The sequence below is a fragment of the Sinohyriopsis cumingii genome, chromosome 15 (assembly GCF_028554795.1).
Source record: "Sinohyriopsis cumingii isolate HCF-2022 chromosome 15, ASM2855479v2, whole genome shotgun sequence".
Taxonomy (NCBI): Eukaryota; Metazoa; Mollusca; class Bivalvia; order Unionida; family Unionidae; genus Sinohyriopsis; species Sinohyriopsis cumingii.
Window position 1 is genome coordinate 49911237 of NC_142975.1, and position 27153 is coordinate 49938389.

Genomic DNA, 27153 nt, shown 5'->3' on the forward strand with positions numbered 1-27153 from the left:
CTTTACTATAACCCTTAACCTTCTTTTACAGGAAATGTAAAGCATCAACGTACCGATTTAGACAACTGTATAATACATATGCCGAGATCATTCTAGGTGTAGATTTCACTTCATATACATGCAAATGTGATACAATGGGCGAAAAGATTATGTTTTTTAGAGTTATAAATATTTGGATTATCCAAAGAGATTTTCGTTTCCAAAATATAGGCTTAGCACGATTTTGTGAATATCAAACAAGATTTATTTACAGAAGAATGACCCTTTATATATCGCAACAAGCACTGTGCTCTCGTGCATGTTTCGGTAGAATTTAGAGCAGGTCTGCATTTTCAGTAATTTGTATGGTAGTAAACTTACCGTTTTTAAGCCTTAACTTAAGGGTCGCAAAAATTTGTCTGATTGTTAGAAAATCCACCTTAACTTGCTGATTATTCTGGCTAGTTTCAGCCTTGGGTTGTTGTTCTTTGTGACCTTCCAGATGGTGGACTAGGCCAGTAGTACTCAAACCTTTTCTTCGCGGACCACTTCAACATTGCTGAGGATTACAGTGGACCACTTAACGATCTTTCCAAATGTTAAGTGTACCATTTTTATATTGTTTCGCAACATTTCTGCATCACACGAATGGAGCAGCCCGTTCGAACTGTGGTCCACATACCATAGATTGAGAACTTTCTGGACAGGGTCAACCATTTATCACTGTCCCCGTCAACTTCAAGGTAAATAACAGTCAGCCCCTGCTCTACCCAGATCCACACGATATACAGCCAGAATGCGTCAGGTTGGTGCCTTGAAACGCAAGTGTTCTCCGCCCATCCGTTCATCTGTTTAATTGTTTAGTCAGTATGTCTGCTTTTATGTGTATCAAACAGATGAGATGTATAGACGTATCCAACGGTCAAATAGCTTGACTCATTACCGTAAAAATTCGAGCTCAATGCTTGATATGGTTACTTCCGTTTCGCTGTGTACGTAATTTGTCGACTGCGACATTTTGTCAAAACCAAACAAATCTTGTTGAATGTACATTTGTCGACATATTTTAAATCGAAGATTCGTCATATAGTTACAAAATACCATAATATTGAAAGATTCTCACCTACTTTGGCACTATCCGTCTGAAGCATTTCTTTGAGAACTCTGACTAGAATTGAATGACTTTTCTTTCTGACAAAGAGTTGTAATAAAAAATATATTTTTCGACGAAATTTCATCAAACCGCAGTATTGGCTGAAACGAATTGTCAGGAATTCCAGATAAGACAATTTCTTCCTTTTAACTGCTGAGTGTTCAAACCATCTCTGATATTCTTGAGCAATACCAATATATTCAAATTAGTCGTCGTGACTGTAAGATCGTCACCATTTTCATTTAGGACCAACAAAACAAAATTAGAAATTATCTGGTGTAAGTCCCATCGTAATATTAAAATCCATTCAGGAGGGTTGGCCATAATAACATTGTCAACATGGTCGTCATAGCAGCCATATTTGATGTAAGATTTACACCGTTTTCATTTATGACTAACTCGATAGAAAAAGAAGTATTTTCTTGAAAGCCCCATGCCAATGTACCCATCCGCTCATGAGTTGTAGCGATAACAAGATTTTAAGATGATCGCTGTGGTTGCAACATTGGAAACCCGATCGGCACAATTTTCACTGGGACCATAGGATGACTTGCGGTGAAAACCCCACGTCAATATGACCTTCGGTTCAGGGGTTGCAGTGATAACAAAATTTTCTAGATATGTGCTGTGGCCGGCTGTACTGGATGTCCAAACGGCCCAATTTCATATAAGACCAAGAATACGACATCAGAAGTGTTCTTGTGAAAATGTTCATGTCGATATAACTCTCCGTTCAGGTTCCAGGTTCTGTCTTTCAATGATAATAAAAGTTTGAAAATGAATGTCCGGACGGCAATAGTGGAGGTCGGATAGATATTTTCATTCGGGACAAACTAGATACGACAAAGTATTTTGTAATGCTGAAAAGACCATACAGTCTTTAAGAGTAACAGTAAGAAACTGTTCAAGAGGATTGTGGCGGCCATATTGGACATCCGAACGGCAAAGGTTTCATTTAAGACCAACTAGACCATGGGATGCATATATGTGTAAAGCATACAGCAGGGTCGGTAACACAATGGTTTTGTAGACTTTCAGTTTCGTTGGTAGACTGATGCCTCAGCGCTCCAACAGATTTACGCGAAGTCTGCCGCGAACGCCATACTTACTTAGCAGCTCTGGCATTGTATAGGTGAAAGTGTTCACTGTCAGAAGGGTTTAATCATTTACGGTGAAGGTAGGTTCTATGTAATGTTTTTGTCATGATCTTCCAAAGACATCCCCGGCTATCCCTTTCAAAGGCTTCTGTCAGGTCGATGACTGTCATGTACAGGTTGGGAGTTCTGCTCAAGACATTTTTCCTGGAGGTGACGAGTGTCGTTCGTCTGTTCCGGAAGCCATTGTGACTCTCAGACAGGTACCCTTGATCAAAGTGATGTCCAAAGCGATTAACCAGAATTCTGCCAAGAATTTTGCCGGCTACTGACAGCAAAGAGATGCTCCGATGGTTGTCGCAAGATTGTCTGTAACCTTTCCGCTTCTACAAGTGGGCGATGAATGCATCCTCACACTCCAGAGGTCTAGTTATTTGAATCCATACTGACCAAAAGAGTTCAGTCAGTTTATTTAAGGTGGCGCTCTACAGTTTCGTATTTTGCATAAGGGTTATGATTTTAAAGAAAAATAATTTCCACGGCTTTCCTCACTGGTTATACTGGCTATTTAAAAAGACCTTGTATATCTTAGGTATAATTCAAAGAACCTTTAATTACCTTTATTTTGGTATATGATTGATGGGTGTAATACGGGTTATAGAGTATACAGCTTGGCCTTACTCCAGATGTGCACCTTTCAAAAAAGTGCCTGCTCTATTTGGTCATTTTCACTTCTTGAACTTCAGAGGTAAATTTTATAAAAAAGAGCCGATAACTTTTTTTTTTTTACATTTTATATAGTTAGTAATTCATTCATTGCACTTTCAGAAGCTGGTATTTTCTAGTCTGGCAAAATTCATTTTAATAGCTGCTGTGGATAGTGTACTTTAGACTAATTCTGGCTGATTTTTTAGCACAACGGAGCATTCATTTTAGCTAGCAGTGTGTTTAAATCGTGTACAATTTCCAAAAGTACAATATCCAAAGAAATATCATCCACATTACATTAATGTAGCATAGAGGCATGCCACCATTCTCTCCATTGTGCATGTTTTAAATGCAAACAACTTCACCTTACATACGTCACTCTCTCAAAAGTACATAATAACTGGTGAGCGCCCCCATACATGTGCTCTTTTTTTGGGGGGTGGGGGGTGGGGGCACCATGACAGATGCCCCCCCCCCTTTCCAAAAAAATAAAGTATTTTATGTTTTGTGTGTTTCCCCCTCAGATGTGTTGTTTTATTTAAAAACAAAATTTTATATCAAAAATTTAGTTTTTAGAATTTTTGATGGGGTATTTATGTTTCCTTAGTGTTATCTAAAAGGTTGTTCGTCCGAGCATGGTTCCCTCACCTTGCTCGAAGTTCCTTCCCTTGAAATTTTTGTGACCTTTGCTAGAGGTCGCCTAGGTCTCAGTGTTTGCTATATGTAGTGGTGCTATATTGTGTGCATGCCATATTTTCTGTATGTTTGAGATAGCAAGTATAGATCAAATATCTTTCCCAGTTGTATTTCTTCCTAATTTGGATTTAAGATCCGTTATGATATGTTATATTTTATCTTTTAATTTGTTTTACGGTTTTCTAATTTTGATGATGGAACGGTGTACTATTTAGACTTTGTTTTTAAAAAAATTCCTATTGTATTATTCGAGTGATAATATGTGTCGTTCCTCGTAATAGTTTTTAAGGATGTTGATAGGTAGGTTACGCTCGATCCAAGGTCCACACTTCTTTATTCTCTTTGTGTTTCTCCTGGGTCGAGTTAGTCCTCCTTTATTTAGTTTATCTGATTATTCTTTATTGAAAGATCCAAAATTGTTTATGAGACCATATTATTGTGTAGTGATCAAACATAAAGTGCGGGAGCTGTATGGTTTTTAAGATATAGAAGAGGTTAGTAGGGTTTTAAACTAAGTGTTATCGAGTATGTATTTGTGTCTCTGTTTTGTCTGTTTATGTTCTACATGAGGTGTTTTCAAAGACTCTTTAATGAGCCTGTCCACTTCGCGTAGCGCCGTGTGACTTAGCCCCATGATGTCATCGCCTTTTACTTCCCCATATAGTTTCCCTGTATCCCTTACTATATATGTCTTTAGAAATTTCTCTCAGAAAAAAAAAGAAAAAAAAATACAATTACAAAAAATTTTTTAAAAGTTTAAACTAATAATTCTTTCTTTCTTTTTCTCTTTCTTTTCTTTTTTTTTAAAAGGTTATATGGTTTTTTTTTAATATTGGAAATATAATTGAAAAATTGTCTTTGAAATATGGCTTTTGTGGGTTGAGAGGTTGGGGTATGGCTATGGCATCGGCTCGCAATTGCGCTCCTCGACCCTTCGGTCTGTAATACCGATTCCTCCCTCCCCCTCTCTCCCACAATTCCAATATAAATTGCGTTATATCAGCCTGACGGTAAGTATCTGTTCGTCGTAAGACGTATTGAGTTCGTATTGTAGTTAATATCCTTATTTGTACCACATATCTTATTTAAAAATCTGTATCACCTGTCCACAAGATATCATCGTAGTTACTATATAGTCTATAATTTCTTGAACCATTTTGTTTTCGTAGTCTACATCTATGAAAAAAAATGTTATTTTTTATACTTTGCATTATTAACATTATCCTTTTATGTTTAGTTTTATCACATTGGGCAATCGTATATAGTTTGGTGAAGTTCGCTGTTTTACATAAAGGGCATTTCGGCATTATCCTGATTACATGACGTTTGCTTGCTTCTTCGGCTGTTAGCCAGGCGTTGTGCAGGTATTTAAAAATTATACTTTGTGTTTTGACAGATCTTATTTTTTCCCAATTTTTCCAAGTTTTTGTCCAATGTACCCCCCAGCTGTCCTGCTCTACTCTACATTTTATGTTTCTGGTTACCTCCTCCCTAATCCAAGCGTGACTTTTGCTTATTTCTGTTTTCCATAATTCTGTTTTGTCCCTATATTTTAAAATTAGTTCTCTTATATGTTTAAATTTGCGTGGTACTTGTTATTTTTGTATATCTCTGGTCGGTTTCTTAAGGTGAAGCCGAACCAGTAGCTGTACAGTGCTTCCCACGCTGTAGCAGCGTCTGATTGTGATTTTAAAAAAATCTATTATGTTAGTTAATTTTAGTAGTAGGGGGCTCGGCAACCCCAAGCTCCCTCTACTTTTGGCCCTATATAATGTCTCTTTTTTTTTACATAATGCATTTTATGATTCCATATATAATCTATTATTTCATTGTCTATTTTTTTTAACATTTTATTATCCATATCTATGGATTTAATTATATAGTTAATATTTGAGTATAAATAAGTCTTATCCACTTGTGCCCGCTCCATGATACATAATGGCGCCATGGCCCAGATTTTCACATTTTCTCTTATTTTGTTGATAATATGTTTATAGTTTTCTACAGCTTCTTGTTTACCAAAGTAAACCCCTAGTTGTTGTTGTTGTAGTGTTTAACGCCATTTTTCAGCACAAGATAGGCTATACATGGCGGCCAGTATTAATGGTGGAGGAAGAACCCAGGAAATCCCCGGAAAGAACCACAGACCCTCGAGAAGCTACTGGCAGTAAACCCCTAGAGCCTTTACCGTGTCTCTCGGTAGGTGGTGGGCAACCCAGGGTGGTTGCCCCTCCAGTTACCTATTGTTAGGATTTCGTCTTGTCCTGTTTTATTTTGGAACCCGACGCTTTAACAAATTTTCCAAAATCTTCTACTAGATGCTTATAGCATTTCCCCTCTCTTATAACGTTGGTGCAATCATCTGCATGTTGGAGCATTTTTAATTCTCTTTTTAAAGGTTTAGTATTTGTATGCCTTGTATTTCTGGGTTGTTTCTTATCTTGTGACTTAGGATTTCTATTGCCATTACGTAAAATAGCATTGATAGTGGACATCTTCGTCTCACTGATCGTTGTATTTCAAATTCTTTCGTGCATTTCCCGTTTACCTGTATACATAAAGTGATCCCATTGTATAGGATTTCGGTCCATTTCCGGAAGTTGGGTCCGAAACCAAATTTTTTTTAATACATTCTGTATATAGTTTTGTTCTAATCGGTCGAAAGCTTTCTCTTCGTCGAAGAGTGCCATAGCTCCCTTCGTACCAGTTTCATTTATGTAGTCAATTATAGTTTTAATGTTTAAAATATTGTTTTGTATATCCCTCTCTTTTCCCCCCACAAGTCTGATTTACATTAATTATTTTGTTTATCTCACCCTTTACTCTATTTGTTAAAATCCTACTTAAAATATTGTAGTCCGTGTTTAAAAGTGATATGGGCCTCCAGTTTTTAATCTCGTCTCTATCCCCTTTCCCTTTGTATATAATTGTAATAACCCCTTCCCGCATAGATTCAGTCATTTTATTTTTACTTAAAAATATATTATTATACAAAGCGTTTCAGATCGGCGTTAGTTCACCGTGGAACTTTTGGTAGAATTCCACGGTGAGTCCATATTTCCCTGGCGATTTCTTTTTAGTGAGTGTAGCTATACCCTTTGTGATTTCTTCATATTCTGAGATAACGTCATCACATTGGTCTCTATGTACTGTTGATGTCATCTCACAGTCGACATTTTTTAAGTAGCTGTCGATTGTGCTGAAGTCTATGTTCTGTGTGTGTATATAGTTCTTTATAATATTGGGAAATATTTTTTAGGATATCTTCTTTTACAGTATGGGTTACATTGTTTATTTTGATTTTGTTTAAAATTTTATCACCCCCTTTTCTAAATTCTTCTCGTTTATATAAGTTGTTTGCCTTGTTGTAGATCTCTGTGAATTTTTCCGCCCCTATTTTTCTACCCTGATTTTCGTCTTCTTCAATGATTTTAATTTTGTCTGTCAGACGTTTTTTTTTTATCGTCTTTTGTTGTTTTACTTAGTTCTAATTTGAGTTCGTGTTTGTCTTTTTTCTGTTTTTCCGCCCTTCTATTTGAGTACTGAATAGATATTCTTTTTATTATGTTTTCTAAAACATCCCGATCATTTATTATATTAATGTTTTCATCATTTTTAAAGGCTTCAATTTCGTTTTTTATTATTTCTACATATTCTTTGTCATTTAAAATATTTTTATTTAGTTTCCATAGTCCTGGCCCCTATTTTTCTCTTTTATTTTCTTCATTTTTAGGTCCATAGTGACCATGAAATAGTCTGATAGTTTTTGGCTGGTTATTGTAGTATTAATATATATTAATGGATCATAAAAATTCCCGTAAAATTTATCAATCCTGCTAGACTGGTTTTGTTTATAATTAAAGGTAAATTCTCTTCTTAATATGTTCAGTTTTCTATAAATGTCATGTAAATTGAATTTATTTTATAAATTTATCATTTCAGTTCGGTATATTTTGTCACTCGTTGTTAGGTCAGTTGTTCTGTTAATTTCGTCCCCTACCCAACTGAAATCTCCCCTATGATTAGATCTTCCATCGAATATTGTTGTAGGTAGTTAGATAAGTTTTCTATAAAATTTAGTTTCTTATTTCTATTAGCTGGCTGTACACATTTATTATATGCCAATTTAACATTTTAACATGTAGCAACCGTCTCTTAAAACATTCCCCCTCATCAAACCTTTCCCAGCTTACTCCGTTTATTTTTTATTACTGTTGCTACCCCCCCACCACCACCACCACTATCATTATTTGTAAAATTGTTGCACATCACTATTGCGTTAAGTTTGTCTTCAAATAAAAAATTTGAATTCTGGCGTAATTCCATTGTGTGTTTCTTGTATCATTATTACATCAAAGTTTGTTTCTTTGGCTAATGTGTCTGCTTTCGCTTTGTCTATCCCATTGCTGTTGATAGTAGCGATCCGGAAGTTTGTTTCTTATATTTTTGCTTCATTCCCAGGTGCCGCATCACTTTTATATAGAATTTAATTGTATGTATTTCAGTTAAAGTTGTTATATTCATCTTTTTAATATATATTTATGTTATGTTTGTATTCCTGTGAGGCTCTGGATTGGTCCCAGGGCCTCGTTTGATTGGTTGCTGTTTTCTGTAAGCTGTGAGTCGTATATGGTTTCCATGTCTGATTCGTATTCGCTTTCGTTTTCCATGTCAGTTCCATTGTCGTGTTTTGTTTGTTCTGTCGTGGTTTCAAGGTCCTTGTCTTTGTCTTTCCTTTTATTCATGACTTTAGCCCTTACGGGCGGGAGTACTGTTTCTTAGGTTTTGTTTAGTATTAGGTATACATAGCTCAACTCCCCTTCAGGGGATGAGCCATGCGACATGGCGTGTTTGCGCTTCTGCGCCAGTCTTGATGTTGATGTCATGGGTCTGGTACCCAATATGTCAACGTGTAGCTCTTCTAGTTTCCCCTCACTCTCTTGGATAATCTCATCCTCAAGTTGTATTAGAAAATACGGGTTTTTCCTCAATATGTCATCCTCGTATTCGAGGGTTCCTGGACGGCAGGTCTTTTTTGGGGTGACAAAGTCTTCCCACTCTAGATCTTTGCCGGTCGTATTTATTGTGTGTGTCTGAGTGTTTCCATAAGGTGTGGTTGTTGTGTCATCTAGGTGTAAGGTTATCTGATCAATTATGTCCGTATTTGCGAAATCAATCAAATTTTGGCCATTTATTTCCTCATCAACAGTTTTTGTTGTATTTGTAGCCGCCGCACTTGCATATGTGCTTGGGGCTAACGGATTTGTACAGTCTCTGGGCGCATGCCCAGTTTTCCTGCATCGTGTACAGGGCCGCTCGTACTCGCATCCTTTGTACCACGTTTTTAGCAGGAAACCCAAAACATAGAAAAATGTTGGGAGCTGGGCTGCGTCCTCTTTGGCAACTGTAATGATTCTTACCCCGGTTTTTATTTTCTGGTAACCCCATACAGTTGCCATTTTTTGATTTTTAATGTTGATCTGGAATTTCTGTTTTATTTTGTCTATCAGAGCTTCGTTATCAACTTCCAAAGGGAGCCCCGAGACCATTACGTCTCTTGTTCTGGGCTCTAACCCTCTGGTGATTTGGGGGAGCTTCTGACACCTTTGATGTCATTCCCTTAATGTCTATTTGCCCCATGTCTAATAGGCGGGGTGTCATAGTCTTTGGGGTAGATAATAAATCTATTTCTCCCTCCATTTTGTATTCCCTCAATCTCATCTATGGGTAATCCTTTCGCTTTGAAAGCGGTGATTATGTCTGATTGTCGAGGGCAATCTGCAACGTCCCCGAAATCTAGCAGTTGGCACATACATGTGCGAGCCTCCAGCTTTGGAGACTTTTTCTGGCATAACATCTGCTCCAGATGCTATGCCATTTGACAACAGAGCAATTGATTTCCCAGTTTCTGTAAATGTTGGAAGATCAGGAAGTGGTGACCCGACAAAAAAGCGCCGACATAAGGGCACCGATAAAAGGGCGCCGACAATTAAGCGCAATGAAATGTAGTTTCTTTTCAAATTTTTGAGTGGAAGTTAACTACTGAGCTAAGAATCAACGATGTCATTTTGCATATATAGTGAAAAGTGTAATGCCATCTTGCATATATGGTGAAAAGTGAAGTACAAACTTTATTTGTAAAAAAGTTTATTAATAAAGAAACATCGATAAGATCGAATCACAGAAAGGGAAGATTATGTTACTGGTCGACGGCTACAGATATCACAAAGACAAAGAAAATGCTGATGGAAGTACGTCATGGAGATGCTGCAGGAAGGATGAAAGGTTGCAGTGGAAAGATGAAAGTGTTAAACGACAACGTTCTGTCATCATTGGGACACAATCACACTCCGGATCCAGCTAGAAACGAAGCAGCGAAGGTTGTGTCTGCTATACATAGACGAGCAGTGGAAAGGGTGGAAAAACCGAGGCAGATTATACAACAAACTAGAGTAGGAACTTCGATGGAAGTTTCACCTTATTCACCATCATATACCGCATCGCAAGGTACAATACAAAGACAAAGGAAACGCAAACAGCTGTCATACCCTAATCCACAGAACGTTGCGGAAATAACGATTCCCGAGACTCTTGAAACGTCAACACAATGATCTAAATTTACCTTGTGGGATTCAGGAACGAATGATTAAGACAGAATCATGATGTTCGAAACAATGGAAAATATAAATCATCTCCAGTCAAATGAACATTGGTTTGTGGATGGAACTTTCAAAGTCGCACCAGCACTTTCCTATCAGGGTTTTACAATCCATGCTCTAATTGATAGTAAGGCAGTTCCATTGATTTATTGCCTCATCCAGGATAAAGCAGAATCAACATATAGACGAATTTTGGAAAGAATTAATGAACTTTGACCTGCTTTGAATCCAGCAAGCATTATGTGCGATTTTGAAAAAGCGACACATAATGCTATTCAGCACATTTTTCCCAATGCGCCTCTCGTTGGTTGTCTTTTTCACTTAGGGTAATGTATCTGGAGAAAAGTGCAAGAATTAGGTCTCTTCCAACTTTATCACGACAACGAAGAATTCCATATGGCTGTGACGATGATAATGGCCTTGAGTTTTGTGCCTGCAAATGATGTCATTGCTTCATTTGACGATTTGGTGGAGGCTAGTCCGGAGCCACTTGCAGATTATTGGGATGATACGTACATAGGAAGGCGAAGAAGAAACCGTAGAGCTAATCCTCACCTCGCTGTGGATATGTGGAATTTGCATGATCGCGTTAATGAAAATCTTCCACGTACAAATAACTCTGTTGAAGCCTGGCATCGGGGATTCCAACAAACTGTTGACTGAAATCATCCATCGATTTTCAAATTGATCAACCATTCCGGTTGGAGCAAGATCATGTCGAAATAGAAATGGAACTCATCTATCTGGAGTGACTCAGCCATAAGCTTCTAAGAACAAATATGTCCAGCTCAACAGAAGGTTACAAGCGCTTCTTCCAACATATGCTAACGATAACGTGATGGATTATCTAGGAGGCATTGCCTACAATTTAGAAATGTAACTATAAATCAAAGTACGTATACGTTATTAAAGTGTTTTCTAATCTTCAAAATTTTTACACTTCATCTAAGTTATTTATAATGTTTTAATATTATATTATGTGTATAACCTGCGCTATTGTGTCTGGCGCTATTGTGTCGGTAATTTGGCACTCTTTTGTCGGCAATTAAAGGTTGCTCTTTTGTCGGCGCCCTTATGTCGGAGCTCTATTGTCTTGCGCTCTTTTGCCGGTGTGCCTCAGTAAGTGATATGTTGATTTCCACTTTATCGCAGTCGATAAATTGCCTCCTCGGTGACTGATGACTCGATTGAGGATATTGATAAAGTGTTCTGCACATCTCTGCAGTACATTTTCTTTGACAGTGAACAGTCTGATGATGTTAGTACCCAGTATTGGAGAGCGCCCGATGACTTTAGCCTGTAGATTGTCTTCAAAGCATTATATAATGTCTTCACGTTATTCCTGTCAATGTAGGGCTGAATCTCATCTGCTTTATTGCTCATTGTCTTGCATTGTAAAGTCCTCTTGATGTTATTGAAGGCGACCTTGTTTGATGGCGAAGCAAGCTTCTTTAATGATGAAGGCGACCTTCTTTGATGATGAAGTGCCGTCTTCTAAATATGCCTTCTGTAGCTGATGTTTCTGAGTCAGAAGTCTCTGTATGGTAGCATAATTTTCATTAAAATGATGTTCATGTGTGGTTGCATCAGTGGTTGTTAATGCAGTTAAGTCTCACTGCAAAGTTGACATTGTCGGAGTTGGTATCAATTGTATCCAGTTGACTGCACAGTTCTTCGACAAATTCCAGTTTCACATTTTTGGGGGCATTCCGTCATTCGTGACCTTTGTGTGATTTGTTTGCTTGCTGAATTTATGTGATTTTTTTGCAAACAACTAGCTTCACACCACTCTTCTTTCTTACAAAAATGGTACTAACAGCTGCCTTGCTAGACGCTCAGCATTAAGAGGTTAGTGTTAGGACTGGTCGGCCTGGTGTCAGAATAATGTGACTGGGTGGGACATCATACTACATGTCTGCAGCATGATGACCCAGTGCTAGACATCACTATAAACTGGCACACTGGAGACATCGTAGCAATATGACTGAAAAATTGTTAAAGCTACGTTAAAAATCCTAATCACACACACACACCACTCTTCTTTAATTTTGGTCAGTCCAGAATGTATGACCAGCTCCTTTTTCATTGAGTTTACCTTCCTCGGCTAGGCTAGTTTTACACTGGGCAACTGTCTGGATGTTAGATCTGGCCAGTTCACTACCCACTAGGGCATTTCTTCTCTCTGGGTTATCTACTAATGTACTGTCCATCAGTGTGTGCACATTCCAAGCACCAATGGGTTGGATCCCTGTCAACCACAGTATGCTGACCAGGGTCAAGGTGAAGCAGACAGTGTTTAAGGCACATTTGCCACATGAGATGAGCAGTGTGATCCTATGTATGGGTGCTCAGCCACTCATCAGGCTGCTGAGTTTCAATGCTGTGTCAGTACAGTGAGAAGCAAGCCTATGCCCTACACATATCCAAACAATTTCATGACTATTTATAAACGTGTGATCAACTGAGCTTGAAAACTGAGTCGCTATGATGACCATTTGCTAAAAGTAGTACCCTCTTTGGAGAATGTAACATTATGCCTGACCTCTTTTTTTTATACAGCAAACGGTTGACTGGCTTGTATTATAAAAATTACAAAAATATTCTTTTATTATAATTTGGCAGAATAATATCAGCAAATAAATTAAATTATTACTATAACTGATGATAATAATGCGACTGTACCTTCCAACTGTGACCTATATAACCCCCAAAAATGTTTCTACAAAAAGTAATGAAAACATTTGTGCTAGCAAACAAGCAGAACACTACATTTGTTAATACCCGAAAAGGGGTTCTCAGTGCATATTCAATGGTAATTTTAAATCTACTCAAAATTGTCTTGTAAATTTCCAGGACAAAATTTGTACTTTAGGAGAATTCTTCACATATGTAGATATTTTATTTACCATCAACTCTTCTGTGTGAAAGGATCTTCCTCAGTGTCTTTACCATGTTATTGTGAATGTATTTATAAACATTTTAGAATATTTGCCCTTTTAAACAGCAAAGCTATAAATAAAAGGATTCCTCACTGATCAGTCATTCTTTGCTAGTCTAATATCATAGGCTCTAACATTTAACTCCTGATGTTTACTCATGTGACCATGAATTCCAAATATTATCCTAGAATTTCACACATATAATGCATTTCTAACCTACCGTAAGATTTATTTGCTTGTTTTTGTAAACTAATTTTCATTTCTCAGTCATTGTGACAAAAGTTTATAGTTCTCACAGTCTGAGCTGTCAGTCAAAAGTATGCCAATCTCAGTATATTCACTGAATAATTCATCAAAGATTAATAACTTGATAAAAGATCTTCGATGAGTTTATTAGCAAGTGACTATCCATGTGGACTATACCATTATAATTGCAAAGAATTTTTAATGGACTATAATAAAATAGGTAAAATCAATATGATATATGGTGTCCAAGATGGTTTACCTAGGGTTATGTTCTTAGGATAAAAGCCTGCTAAGTTAAGTGAGTTCTACAAGTTAGGCACTAAGATGAATGTTATAAGACTCAGTAGGGCCTCTTGTTCCTTTTTTGATGGGAATCAGATTAGCTATTGCAACACAATACAAACAAAATCATCCAGCAAAAAACAATTTTATTACATCTGACTATGATAGAATCCATATTTTCTCAATGGGCAAAGTCTGTGATTATTCATTTTCTCTTTATGTTTACTTGTAAGATAATTGCTAGATTTACAAAAATACACAAGAACCATGTACATTTAAAATTTGCTATGTATTTTGTATTAAACCAAAAACTAGCAAGCTAGCTTCACTGTAATTAAAATAAAATGAATAGTATGTATTAAACCATAAAATATGCTAGCTACACTGTAATTAGAAAATATTCATTATTTTTCATTTTCTTCTGCTTGGTCTCTCTCAGTTCTCCTCATCAGATGACAGTGTGAAATCTTTCACTATATCCCCCTTATCTTGAAGGTCATCACTATCATCAGCTTCCTCACTATCATCAGCTTCCTCACTGACAGACTCTTCATTTTCCTCCTCCTCCTCTTCTTCATCCTCATCACCGGACCCTGCTAGCTGTTCCAGCTCATCACTGTCAAAGTCACTGCAGGGATAAAAATAATAAATAATGCATTGGTTCTACTTACATAACATACATATTCCCTGAATAATACTGTAAAATCATGTATGCTTTTGTAAGGTTTAACAGTACATCACAAACATAAAGAACTGCAAAAAAACATCATAAAGACACAATAACTGAACAAATAACCTGAGAAAGTAAAAAAAACTGCACAAATAATCTGAGAAAGAAAGAAAAACAGCACGAATATCACCAGAAAGGTAAAAGAACAGCACAAATAACCCAAGAAAGACAAAAGAATTCAACAAATAACTTGAGAAAAACAAAACTATATAAAACACCAGAGAAATACAATAGAACTGCACAAAAAACCCGAGAAAGAAAGAAAAACAGTGCAAATAACATGAGAAAGGTAAAAGAACTGCACAAATAACCCAAGAAAGACAAAAGAATTGAACAAATAACCTGAGAAAAACAAAAGAACTGCACAAATAACTGAGAAAGAAAAATTGCACAAACACGAGAAAGGTAAAAGAACCTGAGAAAGACCAAAGAACTGCACAATAACCTGAGAAAGAGATACCTTTAAAAAATATGTATACATTAAGCACCACAAGACAGAAGATGGTAAAGCAATAATTATAGAGATCTGCAAAATACTCTGGGAAAATTAATGCTTCCAAAAAAAGAAAACATAAGATGAACAATAGATCAAACTTTATAAAACTCTGTAATATATTCACAAATTAAAAGCTAAAAGCAAATACAAGTAAAATCCTTCAAATATAGGGTCAACATTTGTTATATTATTATGACTCTATGGTCTTAAACTGAGTGACAGAGAAAGAGTGAAAATCAACAAGTGTGGTAAAATTCAGCAAATAATTTATTCAAGAAAATTTAAAAATAACTTACTTTATTGCAAATCCCAAATAGTCCAAGAAGTTATATAACCAGTCCTAATGAACAAAGTTCTGATTAAATTCCAGTGATGTCTGAAGTTTGAAATATGACCCAGCACTGATGGCTTTGATCAGCCTGTAGTCTTCAATGTACTAATGTACCAATAGTCTTAAGTGTGATGATGTACTAACAGTATTCCAAATAATCACAATAATGCAATTCTAGATATCCTTGTCTGAATTCAAAGTAATTCCAACTTAATGTTTCTGGAATTACCAGTGAATAATAATTTAAATAAATAATTTCACCCAAATCAAATACTGACACAATAATAAGACTGATTTCTGTATCAGATGTTACTGCAGAAATGAGTAATTTTTCATGTAAACAAGATAATATTAGAAACTAAGGCACAAAAGGAGAGCCAGGATGTAGGACGAAAGTTCATTTATAGAAAAGTTGTAAACAAGACAAGAGCTTTACTAAAATTATAATAAAGAATGTGGTAAAGATCAGGTATGACAGATTATTCCATAGGGAATAGCAGCATCCTAGACCCAGACCCAAATAAATAGGTTTATCTCGAACGATAATTATCCTAATATTTAACCCACACTCATAGGGGAATTTTAACTGTGCATTATTTGTTTATAAAAATACAAGCTACTACTCAGGGCAATATGGACTTGATTCTGGACAAGGTCAAGTCCAAAATACAATTATACATAACATATTCAGGGAAGAAAAAAAACCTAATAAACAATACAGATCAAATATAAATAAATAAAAATGTAAAAAGCTTTTTTCCCAGAAAAATTCAAAAGATTTTGTCTTGTAGTACATTATCTTTATTCTAATGACACTAGAAACTGGCATGGAAAGCACTCTGGTCACAGTTTAGGCTTCCATGGGTATGTACAAGTTTGGTATGTGTGTCCAAAAAGCAACTGGGACAATACCCACTCCTGATAATTTTGGTGTTATCAAGCTTGTTTGTGGAATCTGCATTCTGTATATTGTGCAAAGTACATGATGATTTATATCATGTTTGAAATCAGTATATGGAATTTTTCAGATAGAATCAGGTCACTGCAGTGCAGCTATGGCTGCTTTATCTGCCCTTTTACAACCCTTAATACTAGTATGGCTAGTCAGACAACAGCGTGGAATACTTTTACTAGACTGCATGAGCAAATCATGTTACTGTAAAAAAAAAATTCTGAGGGATACAGATTCTTGCCTCTGTTAGTAACTGGCTAATTTCTTGGGAATAAAATGTTTACCTAAATCCCCAATCTCCAATACAATAGACTTAATTTCATACAGGTAAAACCCATTATAAGGCAATGATTCGGGTCCAAAGAATAACATTGTGATATTATCAGGATCGCATTAACAAATTTTGCGAAACACTTTCCCATAGAAAATGTGCATTGAAATTCAAATGTCATCATTATAAACTAACCTCTTGATCATATATCATTTCTTTTGTTTGCCATGTTTCATCAGACATCAAATATACTTCAGTTCGGAATTGTATACATGCCAATATGCCGGAAATGGTGCAAGTTGAAATTAAGGCAACATTAAACGCATTGCTGGGATTACAAATCTGCTAGGGATATGAATAATTGGCTTTTCCAAGAGCATGTAATTAGGATGTATAAAAGAGAGGTTACTTTAAATTAAAAAATATACTGAATCAAGTTATAATGAGTTTTACCTGTATTACCAATAAGAAAATATTCTCTATAAACATTTTCATTAGGTTGCAAATCTTACTACAATAAGGACCTGTTCCTTTAACATCATTAAATGAATAATCTCCAATTATAAATTCATCCACTTTTTTCTCTGTGATGTCCGTAAACTTCATTTCTTACTCTAGTATGTGGTTGCTTTTTAATATTTGTAAAAGATCTCGTCATCTACTGGTCATGTTAGAGATTAGAACAGAACATTTATAGTTTCTTTTTAAAGTATCTGTGGAAGAAGAGCACATTCACTGAAATCTGCAGTGTATTTTAGCTGTGAATATATCATGTATTTATCTGTATTAGTTACATGCAGTCAGAGACATAAAAAAAAACAAATCTGGTGTCTTATTTTTCAAAATCAATTTTGAGCATTATTTGAAGAAATTTCATTAAGACTTATGACATATGTCCATCTGATGCAATGATGTTATTGATGACGACAACACTGAAGTTAATGCAGTAATGTCTATGTGTCTATGCCTCTGTTTTGGGGGGAAAGTTATCCATCTTTACTCATATTACTTAACTGGCAAAGTGAAGCTCACCTGTAATCACATTAATTTTCTAAATTTGTCTAATGAAGCCCACCTGTAATGACATTCATTTTCTTATCTGGTCAAGGTAAACTCACCAGTAATCACATTAGTTTACTTAAATGGTCAAGTGAAGTTCACCTGTAATCATTAGTTTACCTAAATGGTCAAGTGAAGCTCACCTGTAATCATATTAGTTTACTTAATTTGTCAAGTGAAGTTCACCTGTAATCATTAATTTACTTAATTGGTCAAGTGAAGCTCACCTGTAATCATATTAGTTTACTTAATTTGTCAAGTGAAACTCACCTGTAATCATATTAGTTTACTTAATTTGTCAAGTGAAGCTCACCTGTAATCATATTAATTTACTTAATTGGTCAAGTGAAGTTCACCTGTAATCATATTAGTTTACTTAATTTGTCAAGTGAAGTTCACCTGTAATCATATTAGTTTATTTAATTGGTCAAGTGAAACTCACCTGTAATCATATTAGTTTATTTAATTGGTCAAGTGAAACTCACCTGTAGTCATATTAGTTTACTTAATTGGTCAAGTGAAACTCACCTGTAGTCATATTAGTTTACTTAATTTGTCAAGTGAAGCTCACCTGTAATCATATTAGTTTACTTAATTTGTCAAGTGAAGCTCACCTGTAATCATATTAATTTACTTAATTGGTCAAGTGAAACTCACCTGTAATCATATTAGTTTATTTAATTGGTCAAGTGAAACTCACCTGTAATCATATTAGTTTATTTAATTGGTCAAGTGAAACTCACCTGTAATCATATTAGTTTATTTAATTGGTCAAGCGAAACTCACCTGTAGTCATCAGAATCATCTGATTCTTTCTTAGTCATGGCCTTCTCTTTTTGCTTCTTAGGTCTTTCCTTCTTTGACAAAAATCTGAAAATAAATTTTGAAAAATATTAAATATATTTTGAAATACCCTGTACAATTTTAACAAATACTATTTCAGCACTTGTAAAACATAATTTTAATTTTCCTGTATAAACAGTGAAGATAAAAGCAAAACTGTATTCAGCTGCCCCATGCAGTTGAAATTGTGTTTAAACAAGCAAATTATGTGAATCTCTGCTCTCTGCCTACCTTGATAAAGTTGCTGAAATTATTCAGTGATGACCTATGACATGAATCCTTGTCCCATGCCCACCATTATAAGTCACTGAAATCATACAGTGATTGTTTCTAACAGTAAATGTTGCGACAGAGCTGTAGAGATTCTGGTAAGAAATTGGGGGACAATACAATATTTTGAGGAGGAGGATGATGTGATGTTTTTGATAAAGATGACTGAAAACATGTACACAAAAAAGGTAAGCAATTAAAATAACACCAAATTGCATTAAATAAAGGTTTTACACATGGCCAAATCAATGTGGCATCTCAGAAAGAATAAATATTTCTGGTACAGATATTTGTATAACACCTCACTGTTTTCCAGACCATGAATCAAATCTTCATGATGCTGTTTGCATTTACATTGTGTGTCAACATGCACTACCTGAGTAAACCGTCTAAGTTAAATGTGTGTTTTAATCTGTTGACAGACTGCCTGTTTATCTTTTATTTTCCTTCTGCTTAGGTTATTAAAGATAATTACATTATCACCTACAAGTTCTTTGGCTTATAGTTATCAACAATAATGATGGCATACATGTTCAGGTCTTAGACTTTTATTTTAATATTTTTTATAACTCAGCAACACCTGTTGATAACCAATGGGAGGTAACTACCTTGTGGCATCATCTTCAGAGTCATCACTGTTGGAGTCAAAAATGGTAGAGAACTCCTTTTTATCAGCCTCTGTAGCTTTTCCTGGCCCCTTGGGACGTTTTATCTCAGGTAATTGGTCAGCATCCACAATCTGAAGAAGAAGAAAAACATGATTAATGTATAATTAATTCCAGATCCTTGTATACCAATTAATGCCAGACCCTTGTATACCAATTAATGCCAGACCACTGTATACCAATTAATGCCAGACCATTGTATACCAATTAATGCCAGACCCTTTTATACCAATTAATGCCAGACCCTTTTATACCAATTAATGCCAGACCCTTTTATACTAATTAATGACAGACCCTTTTATACTAATTAATGCCCCTTCCTTCCATATAAAGTATTACAAGCAGCTGTGTTTATGTACACTCCTGGGTACAAAGCAAACCTCCAAGGCAGTACAAGACATTTACTCTGTTTTGAATTCGGGGGTGGTGGGGATATATTACCTGTACAGGGTGTGACTCTTCCTTTACTTTAGACTGCCATTTAATGTCCCCTTTATTTTGCAGTAATTTTAAATGTAATTGATCTTGAAAGTTTGGCTCTTTAAGCTGAATGTGTTTCCAAGAATGAAAAAAAATTCTATTCAATAGCTTTGGAAAGACAAGTTGAACTGTATCATCTCTAAATGAGATATTTATAAAGCAGGCCCCTTACCTGATCCTTTTGTGAGATACTGAACTGTAGCTCCCTGTCTCTCAACTTTCTCCATGTCTGGTAAAATTTTGCCAATGGAGTTCCTTCTTCTTTACATTTCCTCTCCCATGCGGTCTGAATATATTTGGAATACACAAGAGGATCGTAAACAAGTGGTCATGACAAATGAAATGTATGAAATTGAAAAACTGACCATAATTCTTTGTCAGCCAAAGGAAAAAGAAAACAAAAACAAAACTAAATTGCACTCAGTTAACATTAATTATATTTTGTTTATCACATGATAAATATTTCTTCAATAAAGTGCCAAAAACTATTTCATTCAAATAATAAAGATTTCATTGTTTTAATTATATAGTGTGCTATATTAGTTGTGGAAGTTAAGCAAACATATGAAAAGACAGACATGTGGGCAGACATACTTACTTCAGCATTTTTATCTGACATTCATGTGGGCAGACATACTTACTACATCATTTTTATCTGACAGACATGTGGGCAGACATACTTACTACAGCATTTTTATCTGACAGACATGTGGGCAGACATACTTACTACAGCATTTTTATCTGACATTCATGTGGACAGACATACTTACTACAGCATTTTTATTGACATTTATGTGGGCAGACATACTTACTATTGCAGCTTTATCTGACATCCATGTGGGCAGACATACTTACTATTGCAGTTTTATTTGACATCCATGTGGGCAGACATACTTACTATTGCGGTTTTATCTGACATTCATGTGGGCAGACATGCTTACTACAGCATTTTTATCTGGCATTCATGTGGGCAGACATACTATTGCGGTTTTACCTGACATTCATGTGGGCAGACATAATTACTACAGCATTTTTATCTGACATGTGGGCAGACATACTTACTACAGCATTTTTATCTGACATTCATGTGGGCAGACATACTTACTATTGCGGCTTTATCCGATATAGCTATAGTTGCTGATTTCCGTTTCTTGGTGATGAAGTTACTGTTTTCCTCCACCTTTTCCAGTATCTGTTTCATCTGTTTGCAGTAGTTGGCTACTTTACATTTTTTCACAAAGTCTTTCAACTGGGATAAAGGATAACAAGAAAAAAAGCTGGGTTAAAGGATATCAAGAACAAATGCTCACTATTTTTCAATGTAAGTTCCAAACCCACTCCGCCAATCACTCACCAACCACCTGGCACTGATACACACCCAGTGCCAGGGAACATAAGGCACAAAATCTGTTGCAAATATGATGTACATTCCCGTATATTTGAATTGTAGTCAGAAAGTATCTTCAAATGCAATGTTATCGACAATTTTGTATATTCAACCTTTCATGTCAGTGAATCCAGACACCGAACCAGTAATGATACTCCTCTAGTGGTAACCATAGGTACAACATAACACAATTTTGTGAATTTTCATCCAGCAAGCTTAGCTGTTTATGGAAATAAGAGGATAATAATAAATTAATATAACTTCAATTTACACAAATATCTGCATTCAAAAAATAAAAGATCAAAATGCAGAGAAAGCAAGAATGAATGATCAATTATACAACAGGAATAACCTGTTTTAAACAGTATCAACCATTTCTTAAAACATTTTATTAAAAAAATCCTAACAACCTCCATGACCTGATCTGACACTCTACCATGTATTACGACATAAAAATCAACCCTCTTGGCTTATGAAAATTATGATATGTATTCTGTCGCAGAGAAGAGGCTAATGAAAGAAAAGCTTTACATTATTTCAACTTTGATGGCATTATCTCACACAAAATCAAGGTTTTGTTACATTAAATACCGCTTTTAAGTGCTCAACACACCTGCGAAATAATGAGAAATATCAGCTTAAAAGATTGTAAATATAAATACCAAATTTAAATCTATGATGATACTTAATAATATTTCTCATGGACCTAATCATCCCATAATAATACGGTCTGAATAAACCTGGCTCGAATCAGCCTCCATCCAAACACAATAATAACATACATGTACCTGTAAAACTGCTGCGAGGGCCAACTCTGGGAAGCCAATGGTATGAGAGTGAATGTGGAAATGTTCCAGGAGAAGCTCATACAACTGGTCAATGACTCCATCCTGAAAGAAAAGTTAAATAATGCCAAGATTTTCATAACAAGTGTGATAAATCAGGTGGGGTCTCCACATTTTTTTTAAAAGTGCCATATCAATAGCAATGGTATGCCTAAGGGTAACATCAGTGCTAAGACCCTGAGAAATCCTTTGGGATACATTAAAAATGATTGAGGGTACTCACAGTGTTAAAACTGCGAGAAACCATTTGGGATATATTGAAAAAGCATGCGGGTACCCTCAGTGCTAAGACCCTGAGACACCATTTGGAATGCATTTAAAAAATTTCATGGTACCCCCAGTGTTAAAACTGAGAAACCCTTTAAAGAATTCAACAAGCATATCAGTTTCATCGAAGAAAATATCCAGTTAATGTATGAAGTGTAAGAGGATGAGATGTTGCCATATTTGGATACTTGTGTTCACATTTTCGATGATTAGAAAACATAAGTTACTATTTAACAAAAACCTACACACAGAGACCAGTCTCTGAACTTCAACTCCAAGCACCAACTTGAACATAAGAGATCAGAGGTTAGACCTCTGTTGGATCAGGTGAACAGCATTGTTAATACCGAGGTAGACCGTGTGACAGAGGTCAATCGTATTAAGAAAGCTTTAACGGCCAAGAGCTACAAAGACTGGATCTGTAGTGTTTCTTGAAAACGAACGGAAAAGTGAAAAAGCTGAAGGAGAAAGATGTGTAAATTGTCCCTTTGCCATATATTGGTTGTAACAAGATAACCGGGTGGGATATTTCGGATTAACAACAGAACACGTTTTGACGACACAGATATATGGTTTAATGTGGCGATTTATATGAGTAGTGGATTATGAAGATGTGTGCGTATTTATAATCCAAATATTGGATCTATTTAACAAAAAAACGCACAGTTTCAAAGATGGAAAAAATATACAAATAAATTTAGTTCAGTAACCCTAAAATACAGGATAAATGATTTCACAAATGATTCAATAATGGAAAGATGAATATAGTTCACTCAAATAGTAAACAATGTAAGTGTTTACACATAGTAAAAAAAATGTATTCGCTCAGGTAGCGAAATTATGTCACTAAACAAGAACGGATATACAATTTATCCTTCCAGTCCTGAATAATACACTGGGTCTTACTAACCCAAAATTAGCATACAGCTAAAAATACATGTGTGGAGATGCACTCCGTCACCCGTGCACCTTATCCGCTCCACAGCTCCTCTGAATCAATTTCACAACCACTATAGACTCCGGACCCTCGGAATACTATGATCACTTGAAACATTAGACCCTCCGGACACTTGAAATATTAGACCCTCCGGACCCCCTGGTCCTTTGACGTCTCTACAGCTGGGTCACCTTAGTCCCTCTGGACACTCCGGACGCTAGACATTAGACGCTCCGGCACCTTAAACGCTCCGGACACACGGACGTTTCTACCCTCTGACAACACCGGACACCCCGGATATTCCTACCATCAAAACACTCACTCAGCTGAAAATATACCCGATACAGTGTACTACACTTGATACAGACATAACGTAAGGACGTTATACATGGTAAGTTATAAAGATTATATTATAATGGCAATTACAAAACAGAGGTTCAATAGTAAACCTAACCCTGCTTGATAAGACAATAGTAAACAATTCTTTTAAAAAATGTAGCTTTACATTACCAACATAAGTCCTGCACTACGTCGCAACAAGAATAAAAAATGCACGCATTATGGTATGTAAAGAAAACTATAACAAACATGCAAAGGCAAATATGGTAATACACTAGTTATCACTTAAAACCCAAAACATTACCTACCCCTACAGCTGGAGTTGTGCGAATCCTTTTAGCAGGCCGCTTGCTGACAAAACCATTAGTATTGTAAAGGTCCTTTACATGTAGTAACGTATTTATACCTTTAGAATTTTCGTTATTCTTTATCAAAGGCACCTTGCACGTGTGGCACAGGACGAATCGTACTCACGATTTCGAAATACATAGACCATATTATAATCACCCTCGGGTATCGTTGTACAGAGAAAAGAAACGAAACCCGAGTACATGTATTTAATTAACAACATTTACACCATTCCGTGACATTGGTGAACTCTCCAAAAGACTGGAAAAAAATCTTTCGAAAACATGGAACTAATGGTATCAACAAACCCAAAACACCATCTAAAGACCACACTCATTTGAATAAGAAGTGCCCAATCATCTATAAGCTCCAGTGTGATAACTGTGGAAACAACTACATCGAGGAAACCGCTAGAAGCCTTGAAACAAGATTTAAATTCAGGCACCAGCAGAGAATCCCTGACAGCAGTTGGTAAACATTACAAAGAATCAGGGTATACTTTCTCTTGTCATAACATCAGAGTACTTGATAAAGAGTTTAAAGGAGACCAGAAACCAGTGGAAATATGGAATAATAATACAAGTACTATAGCAGAAAACCTTATTCTGAAGTATCATCTCCGACCGTTATGTCAATATTTAAATATTGGCCTATCTTCTAGGAGCTGAATTTCCGTGACCTCGTATGCAAAATTTCCGCGCCTATTCGGTTACTTTCAAGATGTGACGTCATAGTAGCGACTCAAGCAGCCCAAGTGGGAGTTGCCAGAGTAAAAGACAATACCGTTTTGCGTTGCTTACGGGTGTAATAGAACATTAAGAAAAGCCTGTGGACATATTTTTTTTCTTTTCCGAAAGATAAAGGCATAATGAAAGAATGGGTACATTATTACAAACGAGTCGATTTCAAAGCAACACCATACAGCACTATATGCTCGTTACATTTCTCAAAGGAATGTTACGAGACGGATCATGACAAAATAGCAGCTCTAAGATACGCAAATGCTAGGCCTATACTAAAAGTTGGCGCTGTTCCAGACATACCACTGGACATTTTAAATCCTGGAAAACGTGTGAGTTACGAAAATAGGCAGAAGGACGAGTAAGTGACCACAAAATGCAACAATCAATCCACATATCTTTTATCTAAAACAGCAGTGCTAAAAACAAATCTGATAGCCCGACACCCTGGGACCCTTCTGGTTATAGTTCCGGCCCATCCTGTATTCAAAGTGAGGTGCCCGTCAGGCTTGTCGAAACAAAAATTGTTTGCCTGAGGAAACTTTGATCGTGCTGGTGAAATGAGTAAATGTATTTTCAAGATGTTGACATACATGCCTTAACACGGCACAATCAAAATCAAATCACTACTGTCCTAGGTGAAATTTAGATTTGATTTTAATCAAATGAAAGCTTTGCTAAAAATAAGATTCTAAACCTGTCGTGTTTCGAGAAAACACAATTTTCAGTACTCTTATAAAAATTAAAAATTAAAAGAAAATGCATTGTATACATGTAGTATGCATAAACAGTAATCTGTAATAATTGGAACTGTTATAAAACTATTCCTTGGGCAGTTTAAAAAGCTGCGATTAAAAAAATGAGGTCAAAGTTTCACATTAACTGTCTGACAATAGAACGGGGGGGGGGGGTACTATTGAACCCCCCCGCCCCAAATGTGCGACCGCCCATTTGACGTGCCTTTTCTCCCTGTGATACGCCTTATTATTCCCCCATGACAAGCCCCTTTTGCATATTCTGGTCAGTTCTGGCTAAATTGCAAAATAGCTAAAGTTTTGATTTAAGTACGCAAACAATAAAGCCAGTGTGACTAATGAGCATAATCCTTATCCTTGCATTGATCTTGTGAAAAGGACTGCCCTTCGGACATACTTCAAAAGAAACCATGTTCGACAGTGTGTGTATGTGTAAGCACCAGCAATTGATTGCCAAATAAACGATGCCTATTTTGTTGTTACTTACGATGCCATGGACTTCATTTTAATAGTTCAAACCTGCATTCACAAGTTACCGTACATGTGGCAACTGTTTTTCTCAAGTTTTATGCCCCACCTTATTTCCTTAGGTTTAAGTCTTAATGCATGTAACAGTTTGCTGAATAAATTATTTATTTAGAATTAGTTCTTTAGGGTCACATATACTGCATGGTATATTTTGTTTTATTCCTTATAATTTAATCATGGTAATTAAACTTTTCATATACGGTAGAGGAATGTCAGGTGTTAACTGGCCGAGTTTCTTTGGCCGAAATGGAGATGTGATTTTGTTTGCAGAGAAAATTTCAAAGTGATCATTCATTTAAGCTAATTGGTGACAATTTTATTCTTTTAATTTTTGTTACTATAGTACTGTTGTAGTTTTTTAAAAAAATCTGAAATTTACTTGAATAATGTTTAATCTTCACGTTCTATTTACTGAAGAAGAAAAAAAGAAGAAAAAAACTGTTGTATGTTATTAATTATTTCGTCCAGTCCCGGGTTTAGACGTGTGTGCGTGTGATTTAAATTTTTAATGTAGCTTTAACAATTTTTCAGTCATATCGCTACGATGTCTGCAGTGTGGCAGTTTAGACTGGATTGCATACGATATATTTAAAAATGGTTTGGGGTTGGGTTTTTTCTTCTGACAAATGAAAATTGACAGACATAATGTAATAATCGGGACTTCGCTGCGCAAAATTGAGAGATATTACGAGATCGGGAGGTAGGTGAGGAAATACCCCCAAAATCGGGAGGTTTTTCTCCCGGCTTGAGAGTTGACAGGTATGAACTGTCTGGGCTTGTGGAATTTCATTCAGGACTTTAGTTTATTTAAGTCACCAGCCCGGGGCCTGTGCCTAACAAATTTCTTTTAGCACTTACCAGTACAGTACATAAACTATTATATCAGACTGCAGATTAAACTTTTGAATGTGCAACCCAAATGCGGTCTCCTGTCTGCTATGCTCGCCAGTGTTTATGTTTGTATTCGAGGACTGGCTAGTATAGCGTCACGGTACCACGTGATCTGTCGTCTCATCAAAATTCGGAAAAACTCGGCAATTTGCGGAATCGTGGTATCTTCCACGCAATATAATCACTACCCGCTTACGATATTTAATTTATAAACATTGCAGTCGAATTAAAATCTGTAGAGAATTACATACGTAAAAGGAAAA

General features: G+C 36.0%; 1 protein-coding gene and 1 long non-coding RNA gene across 2 annotated transcripts in view; both read right to left on the minus strand.

The window, feature by feature from the left end:
• Positions 1-13885: 13885 nt before the first annotated feature.
• The window catches only part of LOC149781775 (nucleolar complex protein 2 homolog), a 291740-nt gene continuing 278472 nt past the window's right edge, over positions 13886-27153 (minus strand). Inside the window, exons 14-19 of the mRNA XM_089935927.1 lie at positions 22029-22130; positions 20959-21102; positions 20026-20139; positions 19317-19447; positions 18382-18465; positions 13886-14384 (exon numbers count right to left, since the gene is read on the minus strand). Of these exons, the coding sequence (XP_089792053.1) occupies positions 14192-14384; positions 18382-18465; positions 19317-19447; positions 20026-20139; positions 20959-21102; positions 22029-22130 (768 nt within the window). The 3' untranslated portion in view covers positions 13886-14191. The remainder of the gene's footprint in view (positions 14385-18381; positions 18466-19316; positions 19448-20025; positions 20140-20958; positions 21103-22028; positions 22131-27153) is intronic.
• LOC149781776 (uncharacterized) lies at positions 22904-24160 on the minus strand. Its single transcript, XR_016414526.1, has 2 exons — positions 23937-24160; positions 22904-23615 (listed from the first exon to the last, which is right to left on the minus strand). It is a non-coding gene; the product is annotated as an uncharacterized LOC149781776 (long non-coding RNA).